The following is a 12577-nucleotide window of genomic DNA, read 5'->3' as shown; positions in this document are numbered from 1 at the left end:
TCAGTATAATGTTACAGTCATCAGTTTATACCGACAACATTGATTTTTGGTAAAGCTATGTAATGCAATCAAAATCGCTTTTACGGTATCTTAGACAAGGCAATTTTCTAGGAGAGAGTCTCTTCTATGAAGACACAATAGTTACTGTACTGTTTTGTTTTTGTTTTGTTTTATTCTTGAACTTACAAGTGTTGAGATATATAACCCAAGAACAGTTATCTTCATTGCAGATTGGTCAGCGAACAAGTGCTTTGTTTCTATAAAATTGTATTAGACGATTAAAAGGCAAAATATGCAAACCATATATCCTTCCGTTTTCAGTTAAGTGAAAGTGATAAAAGAATTATAAAGTCTACATGAACAATATGTTATGGTTCCAGTTAACAAAGCCTATAACAATATAGTCTACATGTATGTCTGTAGGGCTCATTATTACAACTGCATTTTTGAAGAACTTGGCTTTAATTTTTTCACATCTAGTAATCAAGTTTATTCTCAGAGTTCCTTTTCAGAGGAAGAAATTCTACGAAATCACTCTACAGTTTTAAATACTTTTAACATCCCAGGCAACAGTAGTTAGTATGAGGTACCGTTATACTGGATTCCAAAGCCCATAAAATCCTTACAAACGGATACATGGCAGGGTTCAGTAAATGTTCTACCAAGCCCTTATTTTACTCCTCAGAAAAGAAACCCATTAACTATACTATGAAGATCCGGAGAAACTTCAGACGTACTGTGCTAAGCATATTTAAAAAGTGGTGTAAATCAAATCTGTGTTCTTAAAAACTCCAAGGAAGTTTTGGAAAATGAATCACAAGTTTTGTTCAAAATCAAGCATCAAAACGTAAAGCTTTGGTACGTTTTATACAACCATTCCCCCACGATAAATTAAAGACCAGTCTTTTTGACATCATAAACTGCCGCTTCAATAAAAATGGAACTCGGACATTTTCATATCTTGTGTTAGGTTATTTTCAAAGTTACTTTGTTAAAAATCACTCTGATTCCACACACAGCTGGTACTCTGAAGTTGTCGGAGTTCCTCAGTGACAATGGTATCTTTGGAGACCAGGTCTTCCAACAGTCTGCTGGAAATACGAGGGGCACTTATTGTGCTCCTTTGAAAGCCAACTTGTTTTCATATTCTAATGAAGCAGAACTTATAAAAATTCTACATAAGAAGAAGAAAACTTTTGCTGTGGCCTTCAATTTGACATTTAGAAATATCGACGACGTTTTATAAATCAACAATAGTTATTTTCATTTATAATTTGATTTATATTTCGATATATCTTGGTGATTTGGAAATAATGCTTCACTGAGTTTGCCACATCTGTTTCGTATTTGGATATATTCCTGACTATCTATAGACGTTAATGGCCAACTATCAGCTAAACTATATGATAACTTCAGCTTTTCCATCGTCAATTTCCTCCCCTATTTATGCAGTAATATTTCAATATCACCATGTTGTTTATGTCTCCCAACTGATTTGGTACGCAAGATCATGTTCTGATTACGAACAATTTGTAAACAAGGACGGCTACTGACAAATAAGTTAATGTTACAGGGTTTATAAGACCGATTAAATTCAACATTTCTCAAATTTTATGCCCGATTTATTGACCTTTTTAGCTTACACAATCTATCATTGGGTGAAGATAACGAACCGTGATCATACCTTTTTTTCTTGATATCCATCAGCTAGGAAAACAATTTGAATGCTTACAAAGAAGCCCTCAATATGAATTGTAAAACTCGTATCCATATCATATCACATCCAACTTCCCTTACTTATCCAGCAATATACCTTCATACACCTGCGTACGGGGTTTATATCTCTCAGTTGATTCGATACGCAAGAGCATGCTCTACGTATGTGCAATTTCTAAAACGAGGTAAATTATTGACAAACAAGTTGATGAAACAAGAATATCAGCAGTCTCGTTTAAGTTCTATGGTCGATACAATGACCTTGTCAGCAAATACAATTTATCATTGAGTCAAATGCTGACTGACGTTTTTCATACTAATTGTTAGGTCATTATTTACACACTGAATTGTCGACGGATTTTCCGTTATTTCCCGATCATGACAAGGAGCACACGGCGGGTGTGACCGGTCAGCAGGGGATGCTCACTCCTCCATGGCACCTTATCCCACCTCTGATGTTTTGTTTGCTCTGCACCTATTTTTTAATGTTTAATGGACTTTTGAGCATGAATACTGTTCGTTATCTCCATATATTTCATCCATGTGGGAGCATGGATGGGCTTAGTTGGTTATATTAAATATTTATTATCAAATGAGCTATTGAAAATCCTCTTTACTCCTGGAATCCATGTAAAATGGTAAACTGTTTCTCATGATTATTCAAAAAAATAGAGAGCCTTCAATTAAAATGGTAAAGTTAATGTATCATAGATTCAGTCTTCAGCGAGGGACATTGAATTTTAACATCTTTTTCATCTTGGATCCAACATACATATTTTGGTTAATAATGAGCAGTCAGCTGCTAAGTGCGTAAACTAAAATTCATTCTTGTCTCCTGCTGTCAGGTTTCGATATGAATTATAATATTCATATAGTAAAAATTGTAATTTGAGATTTTTCTCACTGTTTCCATGATTATAACGACAGTTAGCCCCGGGTTCAGGGATCACCTTAGGGGTGGGACTAAGATGGTCATTTATGAAAAATTTATTATATCTATGAATGTCTTCTCTGTTAAAAGAATCTATCAGGCAAACTGTTTGCATAATTAGATAAGCTGTACTATACCAGAGTTCCAGGGTTCAGGCCCCAGAGTGGACTTAGTTGACTAAATAAAATCTGTACATAACGAACAGAATTCGAGCTCAGAAGTCCATTAAATCAATTCAAAATCAGGAGCAGAGCAAACAAGAACCTCTAAAACATTAGCGGTTGGAACAGGTGTCATGGAGGAGTGAGCATACCCTGCCGACCTAATACTAAAAAAATATCATATCTTTTACAAATCTTACAAATATCTTCTACATGTAGGAAATAAACTTCGTGGAATGTGATAATGAACAATGAGTCCAGCTCTATCAGAAAATCTTAAATCTAAATGATAGTTATATATGTCCTTATGAAAGAAAATTCAGTTTAAAAGTCATTGTTTGGACTAATTTTATTTGTGTGCTTATAAAAGAAGATAAAACAAGGAAGTTTTAGAATTGCATTTAGCATTTGTGTGAACATACCTCTGTATCCCCGTAATCATAGATCTGAAAGACTTACAGGAAAAACTGAGGAAGGAATTGAGGAAAAAATACAAAAATGTAAGGAGACATGGGAACCAATTGTGTAAAAGATGTTGAAGTGTGAAATATAACGGGACAGGAAAAATTCTATTTCATTATCAAAGCACATCTGATAAGTTGAACCTAGCTAAACAGTAACGCCTACACAAGATAGTATTTAAAATGTTTTCCTAAATAAGAGTTTCTAGAGTGGGCGTTTAGATTTCTCTTCATACAATGGAAAACCGACACGGATACAAGAAAGTTTTGTACTAATTAAGGTAAGTCAATATTTTTCCCGTCACTTGGAGATTTTGAAACATGTTTGAAATTAGATATAATATAAAATAAAAAAAAAATCAAAATTATTTGAAACATGTCATTTTTTAAATATGCTATAGTCCTAAAGAAATAAGTTTAAAAATGGACGGAGTTCAAAGACGTTAACGTTTATGCTTATCATTTCCGGAGTTTTTATTTCGTGGTGTTAATGTTTCTACATTTGATCAGGATCTAAAGTGTTGTACCTGTCCTCCGACCTCAAAAAGATTAAGATCCACGTCCCCTCTACATACATTCCGTTCTTTGAGAATAATACGGTATCATACCTTTGATTTAATATGATTAGTCATCATAAAGTCCAGTTTTACATTCGAGTACTTGATTGCTCTATAGTATGATACTAGTATTATATGAAAATGGACTGAAATCTCATTACAATTACAAGGGTTATCAAAGAATATAACTACATACTAGTATACTTGTTCTTAAAAAGTATAAAATAATGTTAAGTCGTTTCATTCCTTCTCAAAGCATTCCACTATGCATTTCTGTTGGCCCAGTCCTTTTCAGAAAAAAAGGAAAATAAACCATAAGTTGTCCAAACAGACAAACATTTTCAGCGTTTTCTGCTTTAATTCTTCGAATAAAAATTCGCTGATCCTCAGATCCAATTTTACAAATTCCATTGGTGAAAGCTCAGGACCAATAATAGTATGCTTCTTTGAAATCAAAGTAAATTGTTGTGATGGAAGAACCTTTAGTTAAAAACTTATCTAAACTTCTACAAATTATCACTTAATAAATACTTTTAAATTATACAAATTATCACTTAATAAATACTTATAAATTATACAGGAATTGCTCATTATTATAATTCATTTTCCCCTAAATGATGGCACTTGGTAATTGACATCTTTTGATATACAGATATACCTGTGTTAAAAAAGTGTTACTTTACATGTGAATACAAACTAAAAAAAGCTTGATTATAAGCATAAAAAGATGTGAAATAGGTTTATCGAAACTATTACTTTTATAATCTCTTGTGATTTTTCAGAGCTACTCCAGAAATGGACAAGATGACGTATAACTATATTAGGATCGCTATTATCTTTTGGATATCAAGCCAACTGGTTGAATCTTTCATTTTAAATCGGATTACTAAATCAACCTGCCTCATTTCCTCTGAAAAAGCCGATTGTTCGAATAGAAGCTTGGTGGACATATCATTTCTCAATTTAACACATAATATTAAAATCTTAGATCTGTCAGAGAACGACTTTTTCAATGTAACCGATAATTTTTTTAAATCGATATCAGATTCGAATATAAAAAAACTCTTCATGAAGAGATGTCACATTCACTATATATCGCCGAAAGCATTTACTCTTATTCCGAACATACGCTCAGTAGATCTATCTTTCAACAATCTGAGTGTCAATGCCCTGAAGGAAGGTTTGAAAGGTTTCAGTGGCTCCAGTATAAAGTATCTCGACATTTCGAATATCATTGCAAGTAAAGAGCCTCAAACCCTTCCAGGAGATGTTCTCTCAAGTCTCCAAAATACAAATATATCCAGTCTGAGGATGAGAAGCTGGAATGTAAATAAAGTAATTGGGAAAACTTTTCAAGATCTATCACGTCTACACACATTAGATCTAAGTATGAATAAAATACATTCTTTCGAAATGGAGGGACTCTCAGAAATTAGACTGTTAAACCTGACTTGGAACAAGATCACTTCATTACCGAAAATGTGTGATAATCAAAGCAGAACACTGGTACCAAACTTGAATAAACTGTATCTTGCAATAAATCATCTTCTTGATTCACAAGAATTCCAAAAACAGGGTCATTGTTTACCACAATTATACTATCTCAATGTATCATTTAATTTGATAGATAGAATAAAATCGAATTCATTTTCAACCATCAAAAAATTAGGAATTTTACGCATAGGAAACATGTTGACGTACGATTTAGTTATAGAAGAGGATGCACTTAATTCTAAAACATTGAAAATGTTGTTTCTTGGAAGCTACAAAAGAGTGTCAAAGGACACTTTCAATCCAAAGACCCTCTTTAAAAGATGCACACAATTAACAAGACTAGAAATGTCAAAATTTGATTTCTCTGAATTTTCCATTGACAATTTCCGTGCAATGATATCACCTCTGAAAAACCTTAAAGAGCTTATTTTACGTCACAATAAATTGAATAATGTTCCTGATACCTCCAATTTTCCTAATCTTACCTTTTTAGATTTAGAGGGAAACCTTATTCGGCATGTGCACGAAGATTCTTTTCAAAACAATTCGCACCTTGAGAAAATAATCTTTAGATTAAACCATCTGACAACAATTCGACAGGACACTTTTACTGAAGGAATATGGAAGAATCCAAAGCTACACATCGATATATCGTATAATCCGTTTGCTTGTGACTGTGATCTTGAATGGTTTATCAACTGGGCATACAAAAAAGGGATAATAGTAAAAAACAATGATTATCAGTGCAATTCTCCTAAGAAATGGAAGGCAACTCGACTTGATATCCACATCAAAAGTCTGAAGACTAGCTGCCATCCAGTGAACAGAGTGTTTATCACAGTTTTAACTATTTTTTCATTTATGTTTATATTTCTTTTTGGTTTAATAATTGCTTGGAAGTTAAGATGGGACATTAAGTATTACATACACAAATGGGCAGATGGAAAACGAAGTAAATATCAAAAACTTAATGATAAGGAATTAAAAGAATACGACGGATTTGTGGCATACAACTCACGTGATCGGAAATGGATTATGTCAGAACTTGTCGACGCAATGGAGAAGAAAGAAAACTACAAACTTTGTCTCCATGAGAGAAACTTTTTACCGAGCTGTGCTCACGTTGATAACATACTAGAAAGTATTGAAGCCAGTAGAAAATTCATTTTGGTACTTTCTAACAACTTCATGGAGGATCAGTGGTGCAATTATGAAACCATCATTGCCAATCATAAGTTAGCAGATGGAAATGGGGACAGAGTTTTTCTTATTTTGTTGGGAAAAATTAATTGCAAACATTTTACAATCGCATTGAAGACTTTATTAAAAGCTGTAGAGAATGCAGAATGGACATTAAATGAGAACGGGAAGAAATTGTTTTGGAACAAACTAAAAAGATTCATGAAATAGCCTTGCTTACGGAATTTACTTTAGTGACATTTCTTTTTAGAGCATATATTTATCACTATTATAGAAATGTTTAGAGGTCCTGTTTATGTATCTTCAAATGTTTTGGCCTGTTATCTTTAGCGGCATTAGTGTGCTTCTATTATCAAAATACAGAAAAAATTAGGAAAAGAATTTTAAAGAAACCTTGAAGAATAATATTTTTTTTTTATTGTGGTATGTTATAGTTTTTATTCGTAAATATTTGATGATTAAAATAGATGGTTTAAATTTCTCTATATTTGTTATTTACGTTTTAAAATAAATTGCTCTCATCTTTATTTTGTGTTTTGAATTGATGAATTAAGTTACCTAATCCATATTTGATTAGATTAGTGAAAGTTTTGGTTATTTTTACTGGTCAGTTCTGATTTGACATTAACATTTTTCCTTCAGTTATGCCTTTTCAAATAATCTTGCATTAAAAAAGAAGTCTTTCCAGGGAATACTTAAAATGCTGACTGGTTAATTGGGATTTTTGAGAAATGTTTTTTTTTAGTAATATTTACTTTGGTTCATCGAGGTTATTATGAGGAATACATTAAAAATGTTTCTTGTGGTTCATGAGATTTTTTCCTAGGATTACTTGAGAGGTGTGTTTTATCTTTAAATCTGCATTTACTCTATTTTCATTAATTGGTAGAGTTCAACTTTTTCTCATACTTAAGATGTTGGTCAACCACCCTTTTGGACTTAAGATTTACATAAATCAAATAAAAATGGCAACATAGCAACTATTGGAAATAACTTTAATCTTACATAGATATTTAAATACAAAAGTTAAAAAAAAAACCAAACATGTGTTTAAAAGCAAAAACACGCAAAGGAAAGTTGAATGATACACAAAGAAAATAATGAAATAAGCTTGTCAACAATCAAAAACAATGATACCAGATCAGAGGCGAGTCGTGACTTAGAACTTTGTGATTTCATGTTAAAGAACCCCACAAAAACTATATATGTATCTCAAATATTTGAACAGATTTATGAAACAAAAATGACCCAAAACCTTCATTATTTTCTTTTCAAGAAATTTGGATTAAAAAAAAATTATACACAGCGTACTGTGTATTTGCTTGTCCCTTATGAGATACTTGAGCTGTCACTTACACGACTCTGCATTAAATACTATAATTTCAGTTTCTTAAATTTTCATGAGAGAGATAGAGATGATGTTCTTGTGGGCTGTATAGGGTGAACGGTATGCCTGTGAAGTTATAAACACATGGTAATACATCATGGTAATACAAGCCAATTTTCGCTCTCTCTTCTGTTGTATCAATGATGAAACGGGTTGCCCTTTTTCAGACTTTCTACAGCCGCTTGGTGGGTTTTATTGGAGTTATCCCATACTGTGAAAACAGATTCCTCTTTGGGTGAACAAGGCTCTAATAGCTCAACTCCCTAGATAAGATAATATTTATAATATTTATCTATAGTCGGGTAAGACAACAAGAAACACGTTTTTTCTTGGGTAGCTGGAGATGTATGTTACTACCAAGAGAGGTTATAGTGTAATTACCTTTTAGTCATATCATTAATTTGAGGTCCACATGATAGCTCGCTGTCATTGTCACTCCAAGGTATTTTCGTCCAAATTCAGTTAAGTTTTGCCAATCATAATTTTCTTGTCACAGAAAAAAACCCAATGTTCTTAAAGTGTTTGATATACAAAAATATCTTACGCAATTTTGAAATGTAAATATAAAAAAAACTCTCAGAAAAATCGTGTCACAATCTGACGGATTGCATGGAAAATCGCATCTTTGTTGGCCAACTATAATCTTAGCCAATATATTTCATAAATTCAAGTAAAATATGAAAAAAATGTTGTAATAAAAAGCAGATTAAAGATTAGGGTAAGTCAGGGTAATTTCGACCACCGTTTAATTTCGACCACAGGAACACAACACCACACAAAGATCTACGGAAGTGTTGAGACAAGTTTAAATTATTCGGAATTATAGAAAACTATTCCTCAAATCGTGTGTCCTAGTATAATTATTCATCGCAAATATGGCTTGATCAGAGATATAAATAATATTTTTAACTATCATTTATGTCTCCAGTTTGACGTTCGAAGTCCCCGTCTTCAGTGCGCTTGATTTGATCAAGGAAATGCAAGAGGGACAACTCGTACAACCTCTTTTTAAGTTTAAACTTGTTCAACAGTCTACAGCACGAATTAAATTAAAATTGATTTATTTTTTCTTGGAATATCTTAAAGTTGCAGAATTTTACAAATTTATCTTGGATTTCTCTCAAAATGCACAAGAAACATCCATTTGATTTTGGTCGAAATTACCCCTACTGATTTTAAGGACGCGGGGTAAAATTCGACCACTTATTCTGAAATATGTGTAAGTTGTCTTTAACAGCTGTTTAATGCAATGCAGAGTTAGATCTTCAAAAAAAAAAATTATACTGTATATGTACAATATTTTCTACACATAACCTTTTATGTTAAAAAAAAATGTCAGATTATTAGATTAACATATGCATGCTTAGCTATATATATTTTTCGGGCCGTTCACGAGGGTGCATCACTGATCGAGGTGCGAGAAAACACGGAGTCGGCACTGGCTTTGAATTAACACATGACGAGAGCAATCCAAAAGATTCTAAACCCGTCAAATTAACAACAGAGAGGGTGCAGGCAATATTAATTAAATATTTGTATTAAAAAAAAAATCAGGTTTTTGTAATTTTTTTATTATTACGAATGCGTAAACTTTGACGAATAAGACTGAGGCTATCGAAAACCAACGAACCAGTCGTATTAAGATCGTATCACACAGTCCAGGTAAAAAATCCAAATAGTACCCAAAATATCAGAACAACACACCAAAAGAGCCGCAACAATCTTGAAAAAAAAAAGAAAAGAAGAAAAAATCACTATGATGTTACACGAAATATTGGAATGAAATGATTTGTTTGAGTTTTTTTTTTTATTTTCGGGGGGGGGGGGGGGGGGGGCAGAGGACTTTGCTTCTGTAAATCTTTATTTAATTGACTTGATCGAATTTCTCAGTATCAATCTCTTTTAAGAATTAACAAAACACGTAAAATACGCCGTATATTAACAACGCATTCCAAATGAATGTGTATATGGTAAAAATTAGTGAAGAAAATTAAATATACGCAATTCTAATGCTATGCTCAAACCTTATACATTTATATACAATCTGTTGTGAAAAGACGACATTAAATAAAATCCCTTTTGGGTTGAACAATTTAAAAATCATAACAAAGAAATTATTTGTGAGATCTGAGAAAATTTTATCTATTTGCATAACTATATATCACAATTTTAAATTATAGAGTCGGCGAATTAAAAGCAGAATTTAGAATAAAGAATAAGAATTAAGATGTCTATAAGACAGCATTGAAAAGCTTATGTTACTCAGCCCCTTTCTTTACTGTATGGATACTAGTACTTATCTATTTTAATCTGTTTACTGAGAGAGATAGAGACGGATACACGTATTTTCTAAATAAGGCAGTATAGTTTCTCGGACCATAAATTTTGAATAAAATGCGACAGGTAAAGTTTACTTGCATTGCAAGAGTTATCTTTCTTTTTGATGTTCGTTGTGGTCGAAATTACCCCGAGGCTGGTCGAAATTAACCCGTGCAACATGCTTACTAATTTTTTAGACCAGTTTGATATTTTTTATGCATTTCTAACTCATAAAGCAGAAAAATATGAGGAAAAATCATTCTTTTGTACTTTGAACTTATTTTAAACTAGTACATTTGAAAACAGTCGTGTTTTGTGGATTGAAAGCCACAAATCAGCAAAAGTGGTCGAAATTACCCCACTCTACCCTAGTGCTAATTAAATGAAAAAATGTAATATCTCATTGTCACAAAAAATACAGTGAATTACATTACGAAATTTTATTGCCATGAAACCCTATAACCTGTCATGCTTTTGTTTAAACTATATAATTTTTTGTTTAAAATGTATTGTTTTGTAAGACAAATATACATTTTCTGTCTTCTACAAATGCAAAAAATAAAAAATTCTAGTATATGCTATAGAATTGAAAATTTTCATTTTTTGTTACCTACGTTATCATATCACTCTACCTTAGTACAGCACCTATATGAAGTTCAAATCATTCATTTGAAATTGTCAATGATGTTATTAATTTAATTTATCAAAAATGATCTCAAAAATCTGTAATTCAAAGGGTCAAATAATCATCTTTTTTGTGAATAGCGTTACGGTGATTTTCATTAAATTTGTTCCGAGTAATATTTTATTTATGAACGAAATTTTTTGATAGCGATTAATATTTGATAACTTCTTTAATCCAAATTTTCTTTATCAAAAATTGACATACATAAAACTACCGAAAATTTTCTCTTTTTTTTAGTTATGAAGTTTAGTGGACATTTTTAAATGGCCATTGACACAACTTAACTGCATTTGGGCATTTGCGCTGTATGGATCCTGCAGTGTAATGTCAACGTACGATCCTTCGTTTGTTTGTTATCCTGTACTCATACAAGTAAGCGCCTCGGTCAGGGTTGATCGGGAAATACCAGAGGTGGGAATTACCAGTGGTAAATACCGGTATTTCCCGTCCCGGGAAATACTACAAATTTTCTCTAAACTGGGAAATATTGGGAAATACAAAGTTTTTTATTTCTTTCATTCGTTCAATCTTATACAAAATTCAAAAATAAAATAAACATAGAAACAGATGAAAAATATGGAATATATCTCAAATTGTAATTTAGCATACCAGGTATTCAGAATGTATCATTACTCCAGGTCCCATACCCATAAGCATTCTGAAACATTTCCCTGGCTGTATATAACAGATTCAGAAGTTTTCCAATTCAAACTCCTTTTCAGTTTTGTAAAATTTTTAAGTTTATTAATTATAAATCCAAGAACATAAAAAACCATGTTTTTATCCTTCTATAAACACTGTAGTTATTATCAACAATCATGTTGTTTTAAAGGCAGAGATTTTAAGCACCGCCTTCAAAAATACCTGGTCTGAGTATCCCTGTCAATCAAGTGCACTAAGGTACATCATTGGGTTCTACAACTTGATTGACGTTTACTTACTAGTCCCTGTGTATACTCTGTGACCTTGTTTGGCACTCGTGGTGGCCTTCAAATTAACTTTTGATCCTTTGATATTTACCACACATGGTATAAACAATAGAGAAACTATATAATTACTATGGAATTTTTAGCTTGATAATTTAAATATACACACACCTTTAGTATTTGAAATAATTATGATACTAGTATTCTTTATGATAATATATATCAAAGTTAGGTAAAACTTTTATTTTTCCAAAGCTCAACAAATACTTAAAATAATAATATTTTTGATGGGTGGGGATGCTTTGACACACATTCAATTACAAATTAATAAAAATTATTGAGATTAAACTTTATTTACAACTTTTATTTCTAATTTAAAATCATCTCAAAATCCCAACACAGGTAAAGTTTGACTTCTTGGGTATTCTACTGTGTATGTAATCATTTCCTGTGTATAGGGATTGTGAGACAAATGACCACAGGTAGACTGCTAGCCCTCAAGGCATTTACACCTGTACAAAACTAGCCCCTCCCTCACCTGGAATTTACCACCCGGTAAAAAATCTCTGCATTTAACAAATTGCTCTGGACAGTTTTTGTGCTCCTGTTTTGAAAGATAATTACCTTGAGTAGAACTGAAACGCTTCTTCTTAGGTTTGATATTTATACAATACTGTACATTTCAGAATTTTCTTAGATCCTTCTTTTGTTACTGGTGTTATGATTATATTAAATGAATT

At 32.1% G+C, this 12577-nt stretch overlaps 1 protein-coding gene across 1 annotated transcript; it reads left to right on the top strand.

Annotated features, from left to right (window-relative positions):
- Positions 1-5624: 5624 nt before the first annotated feature.
- On the top strand, positions 5625-6730 carry LOC133196958 (toll-like receptor 2). Its single transcript, XM_061332800.1, has one exon. It carries the CDS (start codon positions 5666-5668, stop codon positions 6728-6730), a length of 1065 nt encoding a protein of 354 aa, XP_061188784.1. The 5' UTR covers positions 5625-5665.
- Positions 6731-12577: the final 5847 nt, after the last annotated feature.

Source organism: Saccostrea echinata, unplaced genomic scaffold (assembly GCF_033153115.1).
Source record: "Saccostrea echinata isolate AGI-Se365-2 ecotype Australia unplaced genomic scaffold, CSIRO_AGI_Sech_v1 ptg000030l, whole genome shotgun sequence".
In the NCBI taxonomy this organism is placed as follows: domain Eukaryota; kingdom Metazoa; phylum Mollusca; class Bivalvia; order Ostreida; family Ostreidae; genus Saccostrea; species Saccostrea echinata.
Note: the sequence above shows the minus strand (reverse complement) of the source record. Positions and strands in the feature narration are given on the sequence as shown.

Coding starts and splice junctions, on each gene's coding strand:
- LOC133196958 (XM_061332800.1), top strand. CDS start 5,666: ATGTCAAAATTTGATTTCTCTGAATTTTCCATTGACAATTTCCGTGCA.